Raw genomic sequence first — 25,796 nt, 5'->3', positions numbered from 1 at the left:
CCAACAGGGTGGAATTTATTTCATGTAACTATTACTTTTGTATAAATCTAGTCTAAGTTTTAAGGCTTTCTAGTCTGTGGAAAGAGGTCATGAGCATTCCTTCCAAAATTTCTTTATACCAGTCTTAAGAAAAAACTTAAGGTGCCTGTATCTTCCTATTGATTAAAAAGAAAGCTTAGGTAATTAGCTCAGACTAAATGCCTTACTTGAAGATTAATAAATTCACATGGATTTTCACTCATGGTTTGTACCATGAGTGTCTACTTGCTGTGGGCCATATAGGTACCTAAATTCTACATGGGTAAAATCACTATTGGTTGAATTTAGCTTTGTCTTAATTTTTCTATCTGGTACAATCAGCAACATTGAGAGTCCTTAAGTGTTACCATAATGACAGTATAAATAACAATAGAACTCGTATAAAAATAATAACTCCTTGAGAACACACTAATTCAAATGCCTTTTTTCTTTAAATGAAGTATTATTTTGGAAATGACAGCATATTGGGTAATTTTCTTGCTGTGCTACTTGTTAACCTTATGTTGCAAAGAAAATTAACTTGCCATTTCCCTGCAATTTTCTCTGGTAAATCCCTCTGTCTAGTAAAGTGATTGTAGGTAGAGGAATATGGTGTTATAAAATCCAAAGCTTTGATCGTGACAGACTCCAGAGGATTCCATTAAGTAATTCAGGGGAGAGAGGTGGGTTTTGTTGGGGTTGTTTGGGTTGTTGGTTTTGGGTTTTTTTCTGTTTGGTTTCATGTTTTCTTCTGATAGACATTCAAAGGCTACCATTTCAGTGAAAAGGGTTTAGAATCTGCTTTCAGATTAAAGGAAGATAAAATTCAGTGCTCAGTGGTTGGTTGTGCTACTGTCCCTTCAGTGACTTAGAGCAGGACTTAAATTCCAACCTTCAGATCACAGATTCCAACCTGTGCACTGTACCTATGAAGGCGTGTGTTGTTGAAGTTGAGTGTTTTAATCCAATACTATTTGTTATAAGAACTTCATTTAAATTTTTTTAAACATTTCAATGAATATGAATGGAAACTCAAAGGAGACTAGTTTGGCTGCAGTTAGGCAAAGGTGAAGAGTTTGTAACCAGTCAGTGTGGCTGTGGTTTCTATGTTGTCCAGTTCAAATGGATGTAACCAAACTGTTAATTTGATGTGTAAGAGTCACAGTCTTGCAGAGCTTTAGATTCCTTATCTCCTTGCATAACTCCAAAGTGCAAGATTTGAGGCACGTAAGTTCTTCTACATGTCCATTTGACACTCTTGAAGAAGGCGTTCTCAAAAATAGTCATTTCACTCAACATCTGTGTATATTAAAAAAACCCTGACTCAACATCTTTCAAAATTGTAAAGTAAGCTAAATATAATGGCTGAGTTTAGCTAAGCCCTCAAAGTATGTAAGAAAAATTTATTTCAATTGGTTTGGATACTTATATCTAGTCTCCAGTGAGTGACATGACATAGTCACTAGTAATTAGTTACTCGCGATTAGCTTTTTTTTTTGTTTTAAAAGATTTTTCATTCTGAGGATGGTGCATAACTGGCAAATAAGATTACTACCTGTTTTATCTCGAGTATTTTCTTATGTTGCTGACCAGAGCCCATAACCAAAATCAACTTATAATGAGCATTTGGCTAACGGAGAATTTTGTGAAACAGTAGAAGGGTAAAAATGTATGTGCTCTAATATGTGCATCTAATTATATAGGATTTTTTATTACATATAAAATAATTACATTATATCACAAAAAATTATATTTTACTCCATTCAGGCTATAATTTGCTACCAGAAAGAATGTTTATTATTTACTAATACTCCTTTTAAGTTCTGTAATTTAGTTGAGACAAAAGTAGAAAATTCTTGAGAGACCATTTTAAAAAGATACCTAAATTAAGCTTAGATCTGCTAGGGGCTCTGTGGCTTTATCTCTGTTTCATTCAGATTCAATAATTATTCACACTTAAGAAACATGATTATTTGTTTTAATATTTTTCCCAGCTTATAAAGTGAAATTTCTTTCTTCCAATGAGAAAACTTTTAGTTGATTAAATACAGATTTTCATATATGTATATAGTTAGGATGCATACTGAAATATAATGAAAAGTTTCAGAAAAACAGTTATATTACATCAAAGATTCAACAGATATTACCGACTTGTAAGAGAATTAATTGAATCTAGTGAATCTTAAACTGCTACCATAAAATAATTATACATAATATAACTTTGCCATTTCTTAAAATTTAAAAACTTACTCTTTTTTTTTTTTTGTTTCTCACTAAGCTGAAGAATTTTCTCTGCAGAATCTTATGGAGGGCAGGGCTTTCTCTAGTTTGTTTACTTTGTGATTTTTTTATGACTTTATAGAAATTTTTGGAGTTTGAACATTCAGTTAAGCAAGGTAATTTTTTTTTCTTTTTTTTGCATACTGCTTAAGGATAACACAGCATTTTTTAATGAGGTCAATATCTTTAAGTGTTGCTTATTTCATCAGAAAATACCGTACCTTCAAGGATAAACTATATTAAGCATTTTCTCAAAGGGTTCTGTTACATTAAAAGAGTAGTTTGCAGATAAATTGCTTAATCAAAGTTAATAAAAATGCTGAGGTGATTCAGTTGGGAAGAGATCTTTCAAAGACTTTCATTTAATTGTTCCTGTAAAAATGCATGTGTCTGTAGTAGTCAGATGATTATCCAGCACACAGCTGGATAAACGCATCATGTGACAGGTGAGCAGCTGGCTCGTGGGTCAGGTGCAAGGGGTTACAGGGAACGGAGTGACTGGTGACTTGTCACTAGTGAGGGCCCACAGGGCTCCATTGTAGGCCCAGTACTCTTCAACATCTTCATAAACAATGCAGGACTGGAAAGTACACTAACTAAACCAGCCAATTATGCTAAACTGGGAGGAGCTGTTCACTTCTTTGAAGGCAGAGAAACCCTGCAGGGACCTCAACAAATGAGAGGACAGGGCAATCACCTACCATTTGAAGTTCAATAAGGGCAGATGGCAGATCCTGCACCTGGGATGGTGCAATCCTGGATGTATAGACAGACTGGGGAAGGAGAGGCTGAAAAGCAGTGCCAGGAAAGGGACCTGGGGCTCCTGCTCAGTGGCAACTTGAACATGAGTCAGCAGTGCCCTGGCAGCCAGGAGAGCCAACCCTGTCCTGGGGGCATCAGGCACAGCATGGTCAGCTGGGCAAGGGAGGGGATTGTCCTGCTCTGCTCTGTACTGGGGGAGCCTGACCTCGAGTGCTGGGGGCAGTTTTGGGTGCTGCAATACAAGGAAGACATTAAACTATTAGAGAGAATCCAGAGGAGGGCCACAAAGATGGTGAAGGGCTTTGAGGAGAAGCTATATGAGGGGTGACTGAGATCATTTGGTTTGTTCATCCTGGAGATGGGAGACCAAGGGCAAACCACGTTGCAGTTACAACTTCCTCATGAGGGTAGGACGAGGAGCACACACTGATGTCTCTGGTGATCAGTGACAAGATCTCTCTTCAGGCGAGAGAATGGCCTGAAGCTGTACCAGGGAAGGTTTATATTGGATATTAGAGAAAGGTTCTTCACAAAGAGGGTGGTTAGACACTGGAACAGACTCCCCAGGGAAGTGGTCACAGCATCAAGCCTGACAGAGTTCGGGAAGTATTTGGATAATACTCATGGGCAAATGGTGTGACTCTTGGGGATGTCCTGTGCGGGGCCAGAAGTTGAACTTTGGTGACCTTTGTAGGTCCCCGACTTAGGTTATTCTATAATTCTATGACAGCCATATCTTGAGTCAGTTATTCTGATGGAAAAAAACAAAAACAAAAACAAACAAAAAAAAACAAACAAGAACCCCTTCCCCCCCAAAAAAAAACCAAAAAAACATCCCCAAACCTCTTTAGCCAGCATTTTTAATGAAGAAAATAAAAACCTAAAAGAAGTGTTTGGTGAAATAGTGGGTTGTGGATCTGTTTGGGGCTTTTCTTTCGTTCATTTATTCTTACATATTTATACTTTGGGCTTTTTTAATGCTAATAGAAAATATGTATTAGAATCCCAAAAATACAATTTGGAGATATGTAGAAAAAGTAGGACATGTGTGTATGCCCCCACATACACGTGTATATGTGCATATGGATACATCTGTGTGTATATGTGTTCGTGTCTATAGGTTCCTATACAGTGATTTAAGTATTGTAGGTTGGAATAGGATATGTGAAATACAAATTCTTATGTGGCTATTGTTGTAGGAGATTAGGCACCTCTTGAATCTATTCAACTTATCAGCCACCTTGGAATGGAAGAAGCTACTTTCAGTTCTATTATATCATGGGGAAAGTGAAGCAGAGGTTAAAACTTGCACTTACGTGCCCCACATGCAAAAAAGAAGGAAAAAAGTTGCCAGATGAATGTGAAACACAAGCCTTCAAAGCTGATGCCTACTGAAGGGCCATCTAAACAGTGTTACAGAAGTAAAAAAACTAAAATCAAATTGTTTCAATGCAAGAAACCAAACCACAAGTTAATAAATTAAAAATAAACAGTAACAAATCCATGAAGATTAAGAGATCCATGGAGAGATATTCATTACAATGTTCTCCTCTCGAAAATGCCTTTAATGCTGGCTGCCAAAAGCTAAAAGGCTGTGCTAGTAAAAGATTTTTTTGCCAGGCTTTTTTTAAAATCTTTTCTTAAGCATTTGAATTGGCTCTGGACAGAGAGGAAATGTTAGCTGGAATCTTCATCTGATTTTGTGTTTTCATTTTTCTGTTAGGTCTACATATGCCTGTGTTTTCACCAGGAGAAACCCTGGTGTAATACAGAGAGCTCTCAGCATTCTCAGAGCTTCATTCTTCTCACGTCCTTCCCTTTTAGCTCCTTTGAATTTCTTTGCTGTTGTCTGTTCCACTCAATTTCATCCATCTGATTCTTCTTGCTTTCTATGCACATCCTTTCAAGACATACGAAAATCTGTTGCAGAAGGAGTACACCAGAGAAATCATAGTTGTTTGGATTATTTTTTCCCTGTTTCCTTGTTGATTTCACTTCAGGGACATGATATCAGGTGAAGGCAAATAGCTCAGTGTGTGAATATCTACAGATATTCCTTCAGAGGTATCCAGCATTAATGTATCAGAGACAACATGCAATAACCTTTTGGCTGATTTACAAAATGACAAATGGAGTTATTAAATGAGGCTATCTTTTGTGGGTCCTGCAAGCATCCATGCAACTCTACATAATGTCACCAACATTATAGTGTTCCCTTTTTCAACATGCCCATTGCCATTGTACTTTGAGACCTTTGTAGTCTGAATATAAGAGTAGGAACATAAGATCTAGCTGCAGTTTGTTCCTGTCCTCTTGGGTCAATTTGGGAGTTAGTTGTTCTCTTGGAATGCATGGGAAACAAATAATTTTTGTTTATCCTTTCAGGGAAGAAAGGCAAGTCTGCACCATAGTAGGGGCTACACAGTTTCGTTAGTATGGTTGTTTGATGAAGGATGAAGTGGATGTATCCTATGCAGAAATGCATTTACTCTCTTAAACTTAGAGCTTGTGTATTTATTTTCCATGTCTGAAATGAAGTAGGTTGCTTTCCATGGGATAAGCAAGAGAACAATATACTGCAGTGATAAGGCTGGGATCTTTAGAGGCTCCTGGCTGAAGTCTAAGCCAGAACTATGATCACCAAAGTGTTTATAAAATATACCTTAAGCAGTGAAACATAGTTAATATAGTAATTGAGTTAAAGCCCTCTTTGTACCTATACTTCCTGACACAGCAACAATAATGAATTTGAGAATCAGAAGTCCCAGTCTGTTTTGGTTGATCCCTACTATTTTGATCTCTTCTCACTTATGTTAGTCCCAAATCTTATCTTCCCAGATTCTTTCCAATCAGTTCTCTTCATTGGCCATAATCACAACTCCTCAGCTCTTTCCTCCCAGACATTCCCTGTTCTCTCTCGCCTCTGTTCCTCAGTTTTGTTTTCCTGTTCACTGTCATCCCTTCCAGTTTCTTTATTACTGTGCCATTTCTCCTCATTTCTGCCTGCAGTTCTTATTCCAGCTGGTTATCAACTCCCATTCTTGCTATTAATGTCAGAGTAAACTCTTCTAGTTCTGCCTATTTTGTCTCCTCTACAAATAGTTTTGCCCATCTTCTTTCTTTGTGAATCTGTCTCCCTTAATGTCTCTTTGTACCAGGTCTTTCAGTTTTGACTTCTTTATCTTCTCTCCAGTTACATTATCTACCATAATTCATTGATTTATAAGATTTTTCTTTCTTGACCAGCTATCCGCATTCTCTCTGGAAATTATTGTCTCTCCTTTTTCTACCCTTTCACTTACAAATTTATACCTTAGTTCTGGTTTCTTCCACTTCTTGTCCAAGAATAATGCAGAGTGCAGGTGTGACTCATTCCTCACCTGCATTTTAAAAAGGCTGCCTGCATCCCGAAAAGATGGGAATCTTACTAAGTCTCTGTTCTTTTTGATGTGTGTGCCTGGCATAGTCCATTCCAGCCTGAAGGCACTCAGTTTCAGCCAGGACATGGTCAGTGCAGTTTAACACAGAGATTCAACAAGTTCTGATTAAGGTAAAACAGCATTCATATCATGCATGTCTGCAAATGCTCTGCTTTTACTATAAAGGCGTATAATGGTATATTGTGCTGTGTACAATACATCCTTCTTCCTGTTTTAGGTTGGATATGGCATGGGAATTGTTTATAGAACATTGTGATATGATATAAAATATTTTTAATTGATTTTGCTATGACCCTGGTATTTGTAATGTTTGTGAAAAGCCTTTTCTTAAACACTCCTTACAATAATTTCATAGTGCATCTCTTCACTCTCTTTTCCATAATATTTATAATTTTCCAGAAACTTCAGCTGGTTTTTTTTCCCCATTGTTGAAGAGAAATTCAGTCATTTACTTTGTTAGTGGAATTGATTAACTTTTTTTTTTGCAGTGAACCTTGGAGGTTTGGGTCCTAAATGATTTCAGATTCTGTATTACTTAAATAACATTTGTAGCTGGGAAGAAAAACCAACCAACCAAAAAAAAAAAAAAAAAACCAAAACAAAACAAAAAAAAAGCAAACATGCACACAAAAGATAAAAAAATCCCCAAGCTTTGTTAGCTCTTATGATTTATTGCTTTATAGTTGTGCATGTGTATATGCAAAATTGCCACTGAGGTTGTACCTAGTTCTTTATTTGTCTTTATTTAAAGGCTTTATCTGTGTAAAGGAGTGGAAGGAAAAAATACCCATATACTAAAATATGCATTTTTATTTTTAAGAAGTGTGAGAGAAAAAAATGCTTTAAAAAAATTCCAAGAAAAAAAGCACCATCTAAAAGCATTCAATCTTTCTTTTTCTCTTTCACTATGCAAAGTGTAATGATAAGAATAAATTATATTAACAATCTATTTATTATATTTTCCACGTGTTCTTACACACCAGGAGGAAGATGGGGCTCCTTTTTCTTCTAATAATTTGCCAGTGTGCCATAAACAGCATCAAAACACACAGTGTTTCAAAGCCCAATATAATTTTACTGATGGCTGATGATCTTGGTATTGGAGACCTGGGATGTTATGGGAACAGAACCTTAAGGTAGGATGATAATTTGGTGGAGTCATAGCTTTATATTTAGTTTTCAATGGATTTTTAAAACTAAAAATGCTAGAATATTCAGAGGTTTGATTAGGTTTCTTTATGAGTAATCAAATTTATTAACTTTTCCAGAGATTTGAATATTCAATCCTTATTTTCTTTTTTTGACCAAAGTCTTAGCTAATGCATTTATCCTGCTGAAAAGTTGCATTATAAACAGAGGATTGAGCAACCAACCAAATAAGGATAGCTCTAGAGAGTTATAATCAACAATTTTCTTCTAGAATATACATGACACAAGTACTATGCATTAAAAGTATTTTGAAACACTCATGATTTGGGACAAGCTTGTTGTTAACTAACTGTAAATAAAGAGCTGATATTTGCCCTTAATTTATCTTCATACAGTAGTCAATGTATTAATTAAAGCAAATGTTAATATACTTGAATAATATATTAGTGTGCCCTGGGATGTTTCTTGCTACCAGCTTAGATGTGCTGGTTGTGTAAACAGAGCAAGTGATATCTAGCCATTGTGTTTCAGTGGTGCAAAGTTAAATAAAACATTCAGACTAAAAGCACTGTCTGTCAAATGTTAAATGCTCTTTTTCCTGCTGATAGTTAGTTAGAAGTAAAATCTTCTCATAACTCAGAAAAAAATACAAATCAAGTTACAGCTTCAGGTTTTAAACAAGGAAAAATACATAGAACATTGATGCTTGGATCACTCCCCTCACAGGCACCAGAACAACCTCAAGATCTATATTCTGTGCTGAGAGAATTCAGAATTAGATTTTTGGAATATGATGAATTTTCATCCTAGTGATTGTTATCAGTAGGTGACTTTACAGATAGAAAATAATTCCACTGGAAAATTAATGTTTCTGACTATTCAGACTTAGATGATGGGAGCACTAGTGTGCCTTGAGGTCATGGTCATTAATCTCCGGGGTCAGAGAGCTATTAGAGCATGCTGCAGCTGCTGGCCAGTCTGCGTTAGTAATTTTTATCTGTAGAACCAAGGACATAGGATTTCTTCCTGCAGGACCCAATTTTAATCTGCATGATGAGCCAGGTCACAGACAAGTTTCCCATACAGATATGGAAGCTAGGTTCTGCCCCTGGGTCTAATATAGCAGACACAATCATGTCAGACATGTAGATATTGTTAATATAGAGCATAACACAGACTCATAATCATTTGAATCTCTTCTAATAGCTTATAACACCACACAACATTATCCCTACCCCAAAAAGCCTGTGCTGGAGAGAAACTGAAGAGGCACCAAGTAGGGAGCAAGGAAGCACAACCTTTCTCTAGTCTCTCTTACCCTCATTACTGAAGCAAAAATGTTGTAGAAATTACAGTTCTGGTCAAGGAACACATTAAAAAGGGTTGCAATACTATAGGTCCAGGTGTTGCAGTTTAACACTGGCCATGAAGAATAGAAGAAAGTGGAGAAAAAGATTTTTGCTGCAATGTTACAGTGTCTCTGTTCAGACACCCCTTTTAAAAATATCTGACATGATAGTATTTGGAATTGCAACCCCACCATGCATTTGATAATTTACATATGGTAAATTTTTACTGGATTTTCCTGATAGTTCTTGCTTCAGATGCCTTGTTCTTACCATGCCTGTATCCAAATAACCATCTTTGGTTTTTTTTTTCATCTGCTTGTGTTTTTCCAGAACCCCTAATATTGACAGGCTAGCAGAGGAAGGAGTGACACTTACTCAGCATATAGCAGCATCCCCACTTTGTACTCCAAGCAGGGCAGCTTTCCTGACAGGGAGATATCCTATAAGATCAGGTAAAATCCCATTACTTTATTTATATATAAATATTTTATTTTATTTACAGTAAACTGTATGCAGGTATTTTGTCTGGCCTTCCTTGATTTGTTTATTATTATGAGATTAAGTAATGGTAAATGATCAGTCCTTTCAGTGACTGATCAAGCTCAGCAAAGTTGGTCTACATTAAAAATATTTCACATCTATGGGGAATTTTCACATTTCAGAAGAGTTGACCCAAATATAAAGTTTATTTAGTGAGTAAATTTTTTTTTGTTTAAATAGCAACAAAGCAATCTGACTGTGGTTATTTAATGCCAACATTTAATCTAATGTCCTGGACTGCATCAGGCACAACATCACCAGCCAGGCAATGGAGGGGATTGTTGAGGGCAAGAGAGCTGCTCTGTGCTAGGGTGGCCTCACCTCAAGTGCTGTGGGCACCAAACCTGACAGAGTTCAAGAAGTGTTTGGACAATACTCTGGGGCACATAGTGTGACTCCTGAGGATGCCCTGTGAAGGGCTGGATGTTGAATTCATAGATCCCTGTAGGTCCCTTCCAATTAAGCATCTCTTGTGATTCTCTGTGATTGTGTGTAGTTCCTCCACTATGCAATGACCCCAGGCTCTTTGCCTGCCTCCACAGTTGCTTTCAGGCTGCTCCCACTGTGTTGGTGGGCAGCCCAAGTATTGAACACCACAGAGATGCATCTAGAAAGACTCAGTGGAAGAACCTAGTGTAAATACTTCTTCTCAGACATTTCAATTTCTGCTAAACCTTTTTGTTTAGACTGATGCCTCAGGTTTTAGCTTTTATATTTTTCAGATTCTATTCTGCTTTAGCATGTAAGTCTAGGCTTCATATTAGGGGATAGTAAGCTCTCTCTACAGAATAGGTAGACAAAACAATTCCTTCTCTAGCTGGGGGCCCAAGGACAGCCAATCTAGATCTCAGGCCCAAGAGCATAAACAACAGTGGACCGAAGAGAGAAAAAAGAGAGAAAACAAGAAGGGTGGGACTTCATGGTCTAAAGATGTAATTGGACAATTAGCTCCAATATGCTAATGGACCAAAACTTATAAAAATGTAAGACCCTATGACCTGTTGCCCATTTTGTGGCCATTTGGGTTGTGCTACCCAAGGTGGATCTATTTGAGGCCTCTTAATGAATACCTACTTTACTCTTTAGCTCTGTCTAGTCTCTGTTCTAGGTCAGCCTTCACAAGGCATCAAGAAAAATTTTTGGGTTTGTGGTTTGGTTTTCTTTTTTTTTTTTTTGTAGGGGGGAGGTAGGGGCAGGACAGTTCATTGAAGTACTCAAGTTGCCCTGAAAACTGGGAAGAGAGTAAAAAATATCTCACCTATTTGAAGGATTATTTTTGTTCCATATCTACCCATACACGGCACTAAGTATCTTGTGAATACATGCATTTAATTTTTCTTACTTTCAAAGTACCTGATCCAAAGCCTATTTGAGTCCATGAAGATCTAGTCTGTTTATTTTAGTGTGCTGGGACTGAGCCTCTCAGTGCTTAGCCATGCAACTTTAACATTCCCTTAACATCATTTTTAGCAAGGATCATTATACATTAATCAGATCACTTGTTCATTAGTGGTAAAACATCCTGTCCTTGCTTCTGGGAATGAAAGCAAAGCAAGACTCTGGAGCCTACTTGATACGTTCGTGCTCACTCAAATCAAGTAACAAGCTTCTGCAAAAGTGCCAGCTAATATAACTTGCTAAATTTTCCATTAAATTCATCTGCAAAGGAAAATTTTATATACCTGTTACAGATACATTGCTATTAATATTACTGTAGGTAAAGTCACAGGTCATTTTCCATTTTGTTGCTTGTTCTTATTTCTGAAAAATTAAGACTTGAACTAATTTTTTTCTTCACTGATCAGCTCTCAGACATACTTAATCATTTCCATGTAGGTACAAAAATTGAACTTTGTCTTACTTAAGTTACAAAATTTCTAAATATGGACTGCTTCCCAATATCAGTGAAGAACTAGTAAACGCTTATTATAGAAGACACTAGAATCATGATGTGGAAAAAATGTTAGAAATATAAATCTCCTGCTAATAGAGCTAAAGAAAAAGATTCCAAAATGCTGTACTGGATAAGACAAGCTCAGAGAAAGGTAATGATGAAAAAAAATATAAATCATGCTTCTGTACTTTCATTCTGATAACGGAATTACACTGATTTCAGTTACAAGAGCTTGAAATATATAAAAAAATATAAATATGTAAAATATAAATAAATATATGACTGAAGCTATCTGAAGCATTGATCAGCAAAACTATCTGGGGTGAAAAACTGAAGGCAGCATTTGAAGGGTAGGTTGAGCTCTCTTTAATAAACCAGTCTAACGAGTCATTTTCTCATGTAACCACAAGGGATACCTGAGGGAGGATTCTGGTTGTCTACATCAGTCATGTAACTTGGGCACTGTAATCATCCAGTTGCATAATTTAGACTTCCTGAAGATACATCTGCACAGATTTGCATAGATATTCTCTGTTCCTACTGTCTATTTTCAGTGCCAGCTCTCATCTGGAATCCTAGTAATCTAATTTTCATGAACCTGAGCTCTCAAGTTCCTCATCCTGAGTGCACTTTGTAAGCTCATTTGTGTTTCTCAGACTTTTAGCATATAGAAATTACTGTGCCTTATTTAGATGTTGTCTTGTTAGCCGGTACCTGATGCTCCTTTAGTGCACTCCTTCAGTGTGCAATGTGTCTTTATGCCACTGGAGCACCCCATCAATGCTGACAGCTCAAACCACTCTATTTACAGGATCAGATTCCCTCTTGCTCTTTCTGACCTCATGATATTTACATGCCCAGAAGTAAGACTGCCCTATTTCAATATGACTTCTCTCAAAAAACCTTAAAGGCTTGTAGAAAACCACATATGAGGACAGGGGAAATTCTCAAAGTAGAACTTGGGAATGATCTCACTTAGTCCTCATCTTCCTTCCCTCCCTGTGTACAGGAAAAATAAATCATGCAAGATCAACTTCTTAAAATTTTGCTATACCTTAGAAAATCTACAAAAGAGGCTACAGCTGTTTATGTGATGGCTGGTCCCATGGTTATAAGCTCAGAATTTTTTTCTCCATGTCTGTTTCTGGTGTCAATACAGGAAATACCTCACTCATCTAAATGGATGATTGTACCTTCCACTTGCAATACATAGTGTCTGATTGTAATATGTCATTTAAGTGATACCACCTATGGCAAAAAGGTGCATGCAGAACTAGTGAATGGAAATTCTTTGTATTATCCTGGTCTCATTCATTTTTATTGTATTTAGGAATGGCTGCCTTCTCACGAGTTGGTGTCTTCTTATTTTCTGCCTCTTCTGGGGGACTTTCTTCTGAAGAAATAACTTTTTCCAAACTCCTGAAGCAGAAAGGTTATGCAACAGCTCTAATAGGTAAAATTGCAGGCATGCACAGCTCTGTTTTCTTTCATTTCAATGAAAAGAACATTAACTTCCTGTATAGGCTTTTAAGGGCCTGCATTAAGCCTTTCTGCCCCACAGCATAATGAATTTATTTTTCTGGAACAAAGCTGAGCACATTCCCATGCCTGTGTGAAACACTAGTCAGGTAAGTATGTCTAATTCACTTGTGTAGTTATAGTCTCATTTTGCATGGTACTGAAGAAACATGACGAACAAACTGAAAATTATTCAAGCTTTTTAAAAGTTTTCAGTATAAATAGGAGTTTGATTACATCAGAGAGACAATGAGGGGTTGATCACAGGGGTGCAAGTCAGCACTGTGCTTGTTTTTCACCAGTGTTCCCATACAGTAAATAATGCTGTACCTGGGTTACCATCTAAGTCATCAGACAAAAATGGAGACATTTCTAGGAAATTTCTCAAATTATTTGGTAGATATTTCATATAAAATGGTATTTCTCTCTCATTATAAAGATAGTTCAGAAAACTGATAGCAGCATAAATATCCAGTGATGGGCAAAAGGAATCATACTAGGTTAATATTAAATAGAATTGTAATTAATGTCATAAAAGTATAACTTTAAAGGTTTCTGAGTTTTTTTTCTTAATTTGGCCACTGACTTATTCCACACTGCTTATATTTTAGAAGATTCTTGAGAAGTTTAATTTGTATTACATAATGTGTTTCTGTACTGGAATTGCCAGGGAATAGTTGTACAGAGAATATCATACTGGAATATTACTAAATTGATTTAGATGAAGGATGCATGCAATTTGTTTTTTAAATGAAACAGAAACTTGCAATTTTGAGAGTAATTTCTGTTTAAAAACCCAGGGTGTTTAGCAAGGATAACAATTCCTGCCAGTGTTCAAAAAATGTCTGTATTATGTAGATAAACCAGTGTCAGCGTTCTAACTAAAAATCCTACTTAGCTATACCTCAGTCTTATAAAGCATAAAATACCATGATGTCCTGAAAGAATGAAAATAGAAAACCAGAAATTCTTATCAGAAATGTATTTAATGTAGGTATATTTGAACCATAGTTCAAATAGTTCATAGTTTGAAAAAAAAGCCGTTCATAATTTGTCATGTTCCTTATGGACTTGATTTCTATTTCTCCGTATTCAATTAAAGACTGGGTTTTTTCTGTTTGTAACAAGCACAGTAATACAACTCATTTTCTGGGGCTGACCCAGTTAATGTTCTTTTTTTAACTAATTTTGCTGCAGCATGACAGCTTGCCACTTAGATCTCCAGAAGTTCTCTCCATGATGCTTAATGAAAAATTCTTCCAAGTGGCCTGAGTGATAGCTATGAGACCATAAAATGTAATATTACCATATCCTTAGAGTATAATGAAGGTTTCCAAAAATCAAGAAGTGCATTAAAATTAGGAATAAAGCAAATGTAAATGACAAAAAGAAAAATTATGTAGATTTGAAGACTAGATAGACAGTCTGATTCACAGCCAGCATATTTTCTGCTTTTGCTGGTGTTCTTATCACATCATATTGGTCTAGGTCAGGGAGTCTTTGCTTGGTTCAATCTAATTCAGCAGTTCCCAAAAAATTAATTGTCATATCCTGCACCAGTGATGGATTGGCATAAGGTTAATTTGAAGCCTTTCTGATCCTCAAGCCTGTAGTGTCATTTCTATATTTTTGGTCAATCTCCTCTCTGAGGACAGTATTTTTCTTCCCTAGGTGCATTTTTGTTTCTTTTTAATTTTTTTTTCTCCTCTGAATATGTGCTTTCTTTTGTTTGATATGTCCCAAAATATATTTTATCTATAAATCTACTTTATGTATACACTTTTCTACCTCATTGTTTTCCCCTGTGACATAAAGAAGGTGACAACCAATAGATCTGTCAGGAAAGCACACAATCAGATCTGCAACACAACAAAGTTCTGTCAAAAAAAGCAGATGCATAGAATACATAATATTTCACCAGTAGGAAGAAATGTTGGTGTTTTGTTGGAAATAGCAATTCATAATACAAAAAATTCCCCTTATATTTGATAGATAGTATTTTAACTACTGCTATACTCAATTACAGTAGAGTAAAGGTTAATTTCATCACTGTTGCTATCCAGTGTGTTGTCCAGCATCCAGAGAAGTTTAAAATCCACTTATGTAGCTTATATCCAAAGCTAAAATACTAATTGATAACTGGTACTTATTTCTTTCAGAATGAAGTATTTTAATGTTTGGGCACATCACAGTAGTAAGGTGTCCAAGATTGACTGAGTCTATGGAGTGGAGTTAATACCACAGTTATTCATAAAACAGCCTAAAATCTGTCCATGTTAATACCATATGTACATACACTTCTTATAAATTTTGCTATGTACTTCAAATAAATATATTTCCTAAGAACATAAAATATTTCTGTTTGCATCTTGCTCCACATCTTGTACCTTGCCATTTGTCCGAAAAACACAAAATCATTCCAAAACATATTTATCATTGCATAAAAATCAGTCTTTGTACCAAAACCACTACAGTATTTCTCCTTTTTCCACTATCTGAGGGAAAAATACAGGGGAAACACGGATTTCTGTAGTGTCCTTAAGGTTCTGCATTTTGAAAAATGGAGTTTCAAGTGAAATTTCTTGGCTGAATAGGACTTGCTTCTCACTTCCACTTGCCTTTCATTGCATTGCTTTCGTTCTGCAGAAGTCTTAATTGTGGCTGATGGAGAGGGAAAAAAGCCTAGGTCTGAAATTATTACGGTACTCATAATTTACAATTAACAGCATAAATTTCACTCAAAAGCTTGGTAGAATCTGTTGAAATGCTTATGATGCTTATGTGAAGTGTCCATTCTATGAAGCATCACTTGGCAAAGAGATGAGAGCATTTTGCATTGCTCTCAGATTCAGAAGGGCCCCAGAATCTAAAGCACATTACAGTAATCTGTTCAAGCACTAGCTCAAGGCAGGGGTTATTGTCACAAGGAGTGAAGCAAAACATGTATTGTGCACCCAGCCATCACTTGCTTTTTCAGAGTAGTGCAGGATCTATCAAAACCTTCTACCTCCCCAGCCATTTGAGAATGGCAGTTGTGTCATTCCATCACAGCTCCCAGTATAATTTGAGTGGGGGCTTCTGTTGTTTCTCCTGCTAACCTGATCTCTGCTTTGCTTGGCTTAAGTTGCTTCTCAACAAATCTTTTTCTGAGGCCCAAGTTTGTCTTGACATTGAACAATTTGTTGTGCTTGCTAAAGAAAGTCTTTAGATAAAAATAGGACTTATATTTCTCCCTGCCCTAATTTGTTATTGCAAGGTTTTTCTATCCTGGATTGTAGTTGAGATCCAGTTAAAAAATCCACTATGTATCATAAGAAGTGACCTTGAAGGTATACTTAATTTTCTTGAGTTTATTTTTCGTATTTTCTTACTGAATTATAGGTGCTTTGAGATTAACCTATAATAGCAAAAAAAAAAAAAAAAAAAAATTAAGCCAGAAGAGCATTTATGTTCATGATTATAAGCCTCTACCTTTAAATCTAACTTGATGACAGTTGCTTCATGCTCACTGTGTTACACATCTGATTTATGATTATTCCATTAAGAGACTCATTCAAACATAAGAGAAAAATTGAAGCATTTCTTTTCAAAAATCTGTGTCTTTGGGTGCTGGGAAGGAAAATCAGAGTTCCAGCCTTACCTAGCCCTTTATAGCACCATTATAACTTCTGAAATTTCAATAAAATGGTATGTACTGCTTGTTTTTTTACTGACCACAATAATTTTTACTGGACTGTATCAAAAGTAGTGACCAGAACCATTCTGTGCAGAATACCACCAGGAGAATACCACTTCAGATGAGGGGCCATCTGACAGGGAAAAGTTCTGATGAAATGAGAAATGTGTAGAGGCCTTAATTTCACTGGCACATAAGCAGACCTGAAAATGTTTTATACCTGCTTTGATGATATACAGAAGTTACTTTTAACTTAAGACCATCAAGATACATATGAGGACAATTGAACTCAACTAAGCACTCAGATTCAAGACTTCTGCTTTTTCTCCACCTTTGCTGACAGACAAACTTAGGCATATGACATTCTCATCCTATAACTCAGTTCTGTTATTAGTAGAAGAGAAATAAATACATCCACCTAATTTGCTAAATTTAAAAAAAGCAGAACTGATCCCCATGTTCACCCTTGTTGGTACTGCAGTACCTGCATTTGTCACAGCCAAAGGAAAAAGTGCAGGATGAATACATTGTTCTGGAGACCCAGAAGGAGATGTTCAGGACTGTTTGCATCAGGACTCTCTTACAGTTGTGTAAAAGCTGGCTTGGTTTGAAAAAGGGAAAAATTCTGTATATGCTTTTTTTTTATGTTTTACATTTACTGCCATGAATATTTTGAATTCTCTGAAACAAGTAATTCAAATTTCTTTGGGGTAAGTTATGGGAATGAAGACTTACTGGATTTGTAGTTTTTCTTGTTTATTTCTTTTGCAGTCACAATTCCTGAATTATGCCGGTCATGTTTAGGTGTTTGATTCAGAAAAATAAATAAAGTTTGGCCCAGCAGTATATAGTGTTATCTGTTTTGTCAAGGCCAGCATGCTTTTTTAAATTATTCAGCATGTTTTTGTGCTGAGAGCAAAGGCATAGCTCTAGCCATAAGCTAGCTCAATAAGCTTAACTGAATTTGAATTTTTTTTTATAATTATGCATTTTATTCAAATAGCAGCTACCAGTTAGGTCTGTTGTGCTAAGCAATGCATAAGCATGTGGTAAGAGGTTGTACCTGAGTCATAGAATGAATTATCTAGATACTTACCATAATCAACATGAATATAGATTGTATTAGTATAATGCAAATCAGACTCAGTGGTCAGACAGGGTCCAACATTATTGCAGAATTAGAGCAATTTCCTAGTGGTACAAAATGCTGTGAGAGAGAGTATTTGACAGCAATTTACTTGTTACTGTTGTTTTAATTTATATATATGAAATATAAATGCAAAATAATCAGCCTTGTATATATATATGTGTATTTTGAAGGATGTTGGCAATTTCAGAGATTTCACAATCATTTAAATAATAAATGCTTTAATCATTTTCCTATTCTTGATTTATTTTCTATTTGTTGCTGGTTTTTTATTATTCTTTTGTCTCTTTTTAACTAGTCAAATTATTTGCCAGAAAAACTTCAGAAAAGATATTTTGTACTTCCATATTTGTTCTTCCTCTTCAATCAGTAGCTGCTACAAAACAGTATTATCTTATGACAACTACACATGCTTAATTTCCAAAGGTATCTGTCTGCTAGGGCTCTGTTGCTCTTCAGTGATCTACTAGCCCACTCAGAATTTAATGTTCTTCAGCAGCAGCCATGTTAATCTGTTTCTAACTGAGATGAAGAGAGAGACAAGAAAAAAAAAATCTTTGATGGAGGCACAATGAAACTTTCAATAGAAAATAGTGATCCACACAATAAATGCTGGGAGCAGGGGGATATCAGCCAGATAGTGACAGCTTTATGTTTTAAATAATGCACATTAAAAGTAAGTTTGATGATTTAACTACAAAAATACTCCCTGTCCTTCTCTCTTTGTAGGAAAGTGGCATCTTGGGATGAACTGTGAAAGCAATAATGACTTCTGTCACCACCCCCTCAGTCATGGATTTGATTACTTTTATGGCCTTCCCGTGACCAATTTTAGAGACTGCAAACCTGGCCAAGGCAGTGTATTTTTAAAAGGTGTTCAGAAAGACCTTGTCATCCCAGTCCAAATCACTGGAATCGCCCTTGTGTCTTTGGCAGTAGTGCAGTACATTGGCCTTCTCAAAGTACCCTTCCAAGCTCTGAGTTACTTCTTGTTAATAATCACAATTTCACTTGTGGTTTTGATTTTTTTCTTCTATCAATTTCGACAACTAAACTGCTTTTTAATGAGGGACCATCAGATTATCCAGCAGCCACTGTCCTATGAGAACCTTACTCAGAGACTGACAAAAGAAGCCATGAAGTTTATTGAAAGGTAGGTTTCTAACTGTGTTGTAAGTTAACATTGGCATCTCATGATGACAGTGCTTCTGAAAATTAGGAAAAAAAGTGAGCTGGTGGGCACAGGGAATATGTCATTATATATGATTGTAATTTTTTTCCTTTAAAAGATGACGTTAATCTTGTTGGTAGGAATGACTGTTTGGTTTCCTCCTGTCAGGTATGTAGCTAATTTCTCTATAAAAAGGGAAATGTTTTATTCTTAAGAATTTCATGTAAATTGAAATATGACAAATATTTTGTGGTGTGACTTAATTCTGTGAAAGCACAATGCAGAGTCATAATTCATGACTTTTCTGGAATGGGGAGATGTTCTTCATCACTGAGTTGATGCATCCATTAAAAGGCATTCATATGGCTAATTTTTTAAGATACTGGCATTTTAGATGACTCCACTTTTATAACCATAATTTTGAAAATATTTGATTTTCCAAAATTAGGGTGCTAGCTTCTGTACCTGGGACAGAATAACCCCAGGCACCAGGACAGGCAGGGAGTGACCTGCTGGAAAGCAGCTCTGTGGAGCAGGACCTGGGGGTGCCGGTGGACAACCATCTGTCCATGAGCCAGCAGTGGGTGCTGGGGCTAGGAAGGCCAATGGGATCCTGGGGGGCATTAGGGAGAGCATTGCCAGCAGGGAGGTGATCCTGCCCTCTGCTCAGCCCTGGTGAGGCCACATATGAAAAGTTGTGTCCAGCTCTGGGATCCTGAGGACAAGAGAGACACAGAGCTCCTGGAGGAGGTCCAGCAGAGGGCATTAAAGTTGATTAAGGGATTAGAGCATCTCTCTTACGAGAAAGGCTGAGATATCTGGGCCTGTTCAGCCGCAAGAAGAGACAACTTAGAGAGAACCTTATCACTGTACATAAGTATCTGCAGGGAGGTGTCAAGAGGACAGAGCCAGGCTCTGCTTGGTGGTGCCAAGCAATAGGACAAGAGGCAATGGGCAAAAGCTGATGTACAGGGAGTTCCAGCTGAATATGAGGAATAACTACTTTCTTGTGCAGGTGACAGTGCCCTGGCACAGTTAACCAGAGGGGTTTTGTAGTCTCCCTTGCTGGAGATTTTAAAGAGCTGTCTGGACATAATCCTGGGCCATGTTCTGTGCTTTGACCCTGAGGGAGGTTGGGCCAGAGGATCCCACTGTTGTCCCTTCCAACTTTACCCATTCTGTATTCTGTGATTCTGTGAAAAAAAGGGTGTTTTGAAAACTGTGTTTTTAATATTGGACCACCTAAATATTGGGTTACAAAACCATCCTAAGTCATGGTTCATTTTTGCTAGGTCAGTTACTTTGTAATTGTCACCAAAGAGCTCTTAATGGGATCAAGTCAAAAAAGTATACATTTGTATATTCTAAAATAGAAATCAATGTATTTACAGAAAAAAATATTTATTCAATTTAACTTCTGTAAAAAATATGTGTATGTATTTTTCTCCACCACTTTTGACACAAATTGCAGCATTTTTAAAAATACTAAATCAAGAAAAAATCATATTTTAACATATAGAATTACTATTATCCTGAATTTCTATTCAACACCCCTGAACTACTATTCTTTAAAGTATGTAGCATTAGTTTCTGTGAACACATGCAAATGGTGTCATTGCTGGATGAAAACACATACCGGGAATCTGCAGCTAAATTTTGTAGACTTAATGACTTTACAGAGCAGCTGCTTCTAGCTGTTAGCAAGAAGAAATGTTTATTTAAAATCTTGATCTCATACTGCAATTTTTTATCATTTCCATCCTTATGAATATTTGATGTGGCTGTTTTTACATATTATACCGAAAAAATGGTTTTTATAACAAATTTCCTTAAATAATTAAGTGTTCCCAACGATCAACATTTTCATAAGTATTTATAAATTAACTCAACCATCTGTATTTCCTCTTGGTGATGGGGATAGATATAAAGATGCCTTCTCAGATACATTGTAGATAATTTAACAGTGAAGTACTTTGTTATTACAAACACACGAACAAACACATTTGAAAATTGTTAAAATATTACTTGCTTAGTGACCAAGCGTTTGGTGATTTCAAAAGACTCTCAAGTACATGAACTATTTGTTGGTATATTCTTCCACTATTTGCAAATATATAAAGTGCCTGTAGTGATACTGTTATGTGTATCTATTAATGTTTCACTAGTTTCAATGTCATGACAATGGAATAGTTGCCTCAAAATAGGTGAGTTCAAGATGGAAATCGATGGTAGAAAGCTAATAACTCTTTTAACTGTATTAATATGTGTAATGTGCACAGTGTTACCCTGTAGATTAGTGCTGCTGTTTGACCCCAGTGTTTAGAGCTGGCAAAATAATGTATAATCTAAGTTAGCATAGCTTTGTTGACCCAGCTAGAGGTAAGTGACTTTACATCGTTTAGGCACTTGGCCTCAAATGTCAGTGTAGTTTTCAGACAACACTGATGTTAAATTGAAGTCAAGGTTAATAGCACATATTCATAATTTACAACAAACTTTGTAACAGGAGTGCTGTAATTACAGTGAGAATTATAACCCAGACTCTTCATAGTCAGTGTTATATTAGAGAATATCCAAACATGTTAAAGTATTGAGAAGCAATTAGTGCATTTGAGCAATCTTAACTGTGCCCTTTAATGAATGCACATGCGAAGTATATGACCATAAACCTTACTCTTGGGGATATGAGTAATTGGATTAATGTTCACTGAACTGATCTGCCCCATGCGTTAGTGTGAGCAACAAAACCAATATTTGCTTTGACACACTAGTTCTGACATGATAGAGTTCATACCTGTTAAATCCAGAGCACCAGTAGATCATTGCTTTTATGAATAATCCACTGACTTTGGCCATTTGTAGGCGACTGGCCACCAAGAGGTAACCAGGTTGCAGAAGTGAAGGGCTACAAGAATTTTGAAAGTCACAGTGCTTAGCAGCATTCTTGTCATTCCAGTTCTTTCAGCCCTTTAGCCACATGTTTGAACACTGAACTTGTCACACAGTCTCCTTTTCTTCAGCTGACACATTAAGCAGCAAACTCAGTCATGTACGCTGTTAATCCTTGTGTACAATTATACCTGAGAGCAAACAATCCTGAAGTTAAAGAATTCAAGCTTTCACCCTACCTGGTTCTAAATACACATTTCATCATCAAATTAAAATTATCAGATATCATGTGTCTTTTAGTTGGTTAAGTAACTTTACAATAAATATATGATGAAGGTCCAGTCTTCACCAGCACTGATATTTCCTGTAAAGCTTTTTTTATGCTATATTTATATGCAATGTATATGAACATATTAATTTTCCAATGTTTTATCTATGTAAGTTTGTTTGCTTATTGCCTTTATTGCCTCTAGAAGTTCTTCAGAGTTCAGGTGATGGACTTCCAGACATTCTCTTTCCTAGTTGTTTCTCAGTAATTTTCAGTTTTGTGATTTGTATAAGCATCAGATTCTTCAGAAGGAATAGGCAAAGTAGGAGAGGCAGTGGGGTAGACCTTTATGTTAAGGAGTGTTTTGATTATCCAGAGCTTAATGATAGTAGTGATAGGTTTGAGTGCTTATGGGTAAGAATCAGGGGATAGGCCAACAAGGTAGATACCAAGGTGGGAGTATGTCATGGACCACCCAGACAGGATGAAGAGGAAGACAAAATATTCTGTAAGCAGCTGGAAGAAGTCTCACAATTCCTGGCCTTTGCTCATGTGGGGGACTTCAGCTTACCAGAGCTGGAAAGGCATTGCAGCGGATAGGAAACTGTGTAAGTGGTTCTTGGAGTGTATGGAAGACAACTTCCTGACATAGCTGGTGAGGGAACTGACCTAGGGAGGGGCCCTGCTGGACCTGCTCTCTGTGAACAGGGAAAGACTGGTGGGTGCTGTGGTGCCTGGAGGCTGTTTGGGCATAGAGACCACAAAATGAGAGTTTGTGATTCCTAGCAAAATAAGGAGAGAGGTCTTCCAGAACTACTACCTCAGACTGCTGGATGGCCGATTTTGGCCTGTGATTCTATACAATCATTAGAATTTGTATTTTTAAAGTCTTATAATGTCTTCGTAGTGTACAGCTATGTGCTATTGTGCTTATTTTGGTCTGATCTTTGGAAAGGTGGTATTGGGTTTTATCTTCCTTAGTCCAGTGTATGCATATTACAATTTTTGTTTGTTCCTTAATAGACTAAAAGAGACCAAATACAAAATTCAATGCCCAAAAATGGCACTGGAGAAGAATGTATGCAATTACAAGTGTCAGATCTGGTGTGTGAAAACAGGTAGTAGTTTAGTTTCTTACCCTAATTGTAAGTGGGCAGGTCAGCTCTGTGTATGTTAATTCTAATTGCTTTTTCCTGAGAGGAAGTGTTTACATGTCCTAAACCTAATAGAATGCTCTCTTGGTATTACAATGTATTTGAAAGTCAAATGGGTGCTACTTATTTCATGTTAAATTCAATGTGGTTGTCACTCATACATCTTCAGCATGCCTTTCAATACCAGCTGCACAGAAAATCCAATTTTGCAAAGTGCCGGGGTCTGTTTTCTAGCGTATCAGAAATTAACAACACAAAAATACCACTCTGTGATACAGAATACCTCTCTGAGAAATTTCTATACCTGATCACAAGTAATAATAATATTTTTTAAAAGTCTAATGAAATCTAGTTTTTTGAAAACAGTATTTAAATACTAACTTAGTATATTTAAAAACTGTGGTGAAGGTGAATTTGAATCTTCTTGCCTAGTTTTACCAGTCATAGGTTGCATAAGCATAATGTTCAACAGTTAATAAATTGTAAATTTTCTCTTTATGTATTCTATTTTAGTTCTTGAAACGCTGTTGCAACAACTGTTCAAATTTTTTGTTAGCTACTGTTGCAGACTGTGGTTTAGAGTTTGTCCATGTATCATTAGGTCTCAGGATCTAGCAGTTGTCATGTTGCACTGAAGTTGCAGTTCTCAAATCCAGTGTTTTTGTGAATCCTACAAGAATATTCCTTATATTTTACAGCTAAAAAAAAAATATAGAGAAGAATTTGTGTATCTCTGTATACATATAATGTATATGTGCACGTATATTAAAAAATGTAGTAACTTATAAGCTCTAGCAACTCTACTAGATCTTCAAGTGTTTTCTCCCAGATCTCTGATTATGCCTTTTGAACAAGAAGGTAACAGGAGGAAAGTGTGGGTTCATATAGGACTTTACCAAATCTTTAGATCATTTAAGAATTATTAGGGTCCTCACTAGTTCTGCAGTGATTGGCAGACTGAATGGTCAATGGAACACTTCTAAAACAGAGGTAGATCTGTATACTGTACTCCAAAGCTTTGTGGATGAGAGGGTTTAGTAATGAGTTTAATTTGTACTAAATGATTTTTTTTTTCTCCACGCTTACAAAATTTTCTTTCAGAGCGAGAGAAAAAGGTTGTATAGAAAGGAAATAAAAACATATGTGTTTACCTTAAGTATTTAAAGGAAGCAATGAAGACATGAAATTGGAAAAGTAGAAGCATCTTATCTATTGGCATAGAATAATTATTTAAAAAATGCAGATATAGTGGTAAAAAATTCTACTTTTAATATCTACTAGAAAGAGTCAGATTTTCTATATATTTGCATTTTTCCTTCTCTTTCTGTTACATTTTCAACACCTTTTATGGTTCTTATAAGTTATCCCCCAGTAGTCTGGAGTTCTTTTTCTGATTTTGAAAAAAATTGAAAATATGACATCTGTGTTTGAAGGTGTATATTTTAAAAGAGCAGGACAGAAACATTCATTCATAAATTCATTCAGACTAACAAGAATTTTAGCACTGTTAGCATTTAGAACAAAACAAAATCCAGCATATAGAAACAGTCCTGCTTTCGTACAACTGAGCCAAAATTTGGCTTTTCCTCCTGCAGGAACAAGATTAATGAAGTGTATTCATCCACTGCTATCACAAAGAGCACTGTCTTACTGGTGATCTAATCTGGAAGTAGAGGAGGCATCTGTGGGGAATAAGCACTAATTAATTTATCCACTGGGGGCATAATGAATAAGAATAATTTTTTTTAGTAGAAGGAAAATGACAGGAAAGGAAATGTAATGTTTCTATCTGCTTGAGTTGATACAGTGGTGATTCACCTAGAGTACTGCGCCTAGGTGTGAGGTGCTCAGCACAAGAAAGATGTGGACCTCTTACAGTGGATCCAGAGGAGGATCAAGAAGATGATCAGTGGGATGAAACTCCTTTCCTATGGCTGAAAAAGCTGAAGTTGTTTAGCATGGAGAAGAGAAGGCTCAAGAGAGACCTCACTGTGGCCTTCAGTACCTTGAGGGGGCTTATAAAAGGAGGGAGAGGGAATTTTTATAAGGACAGATAGTGGCAGGTGATAGTTTTAAACTGAAAGGGAGGGGGCAGGTTTAGATGAGATGTTATGAAGAAATTCATTACTCTGAGAGTTATGAAGCAATGGAACAGGTAGAGCAGTTGCAGATGCCCCATCCCTGGAATTGTTCAAGGATTACCTGCTGGTCATGCTAGTTTTATTGAGGCCCAGGATACAGTTGGCTTTATGGGCTGCAAGTGCATATTTTGTCAGCTAATATGGAGCTTCTTGTCAACCAACACCCCCAGGTCCTTCTCAGATCTGTTCCCATTCCATTCTTCATCCAGCCTGAATTTGTGCTTGGGATTGACATAACTGTGGTGCAGGCCTTTGCACTTGGCTTTGTTGACTTCATTAAATTTTCATGGGCCGAAATCTCAAGCTTGTCCAGGCACCTCTGGGTGGTGTTCCTTCCCTGCAATGTGTCAACTGTGCCACTTAAGTGCACAGAAAAGCCAACAATTGCCCAAGGAGTTTT

The 25,796-nt window shown here is 36.5% G+C and overlaps 1 protein-coding gene across 4 annotated transcripts in view; it reads left to right on the top strand.

Moving 5' to 3' along the window:
- The window catches only part of STS (steroid sulfatase), a 107,133-nt gene that overhangs the window by 16,347 nt on the left and 64,990 nt on the right, over positions 1-25,796 (top strand). For all 4 annotated transcript variants that reach the window (XM_071430580.1, XM_071430581.1, XM_071430578.1 and 1 more), the window contains 4 exons: positions 7,484-7,636; positions 9,329-9,450; positions 12,763-12,885; positions 18,503-18,926. In XM_071430580.1, the coding sequence (XP_071286681.1) occupies positions 7,491-7,636; positions 9,329-9,450; positions 12,763-12,885; positions 18,503-18,926 (815 nt within the window). In that variant the 5' untranslated portion in view covers positions 7,484-7,490. The remainder of the gene's footprint in view (positions 1-7,483; positions 7,637-9,328; positions 9,451-12,762; positions 12,886-18,502; positions 18,927-25,796) is intronic.

This window comes from Agelaius tricolor, unplaced genomic scaffold, assembly GCF_023055355.1.
Source record: "Agelaius tricolor isolate 1412-34295 unplaced genomic scaffold, bAgeTri1.0.p SCAF_7, whole genome shotgun sequence".
NCBI classification, from domain to species: domain Eukaryota; kingdom Metazoa; phylum Chordata; class Aves; order Passeriformes; family Icteridae; genus Agelaius; species Agelaius tricolor.
This window is presented reverse-complemented; position numbering and strand designations above follow the sequence as displayed.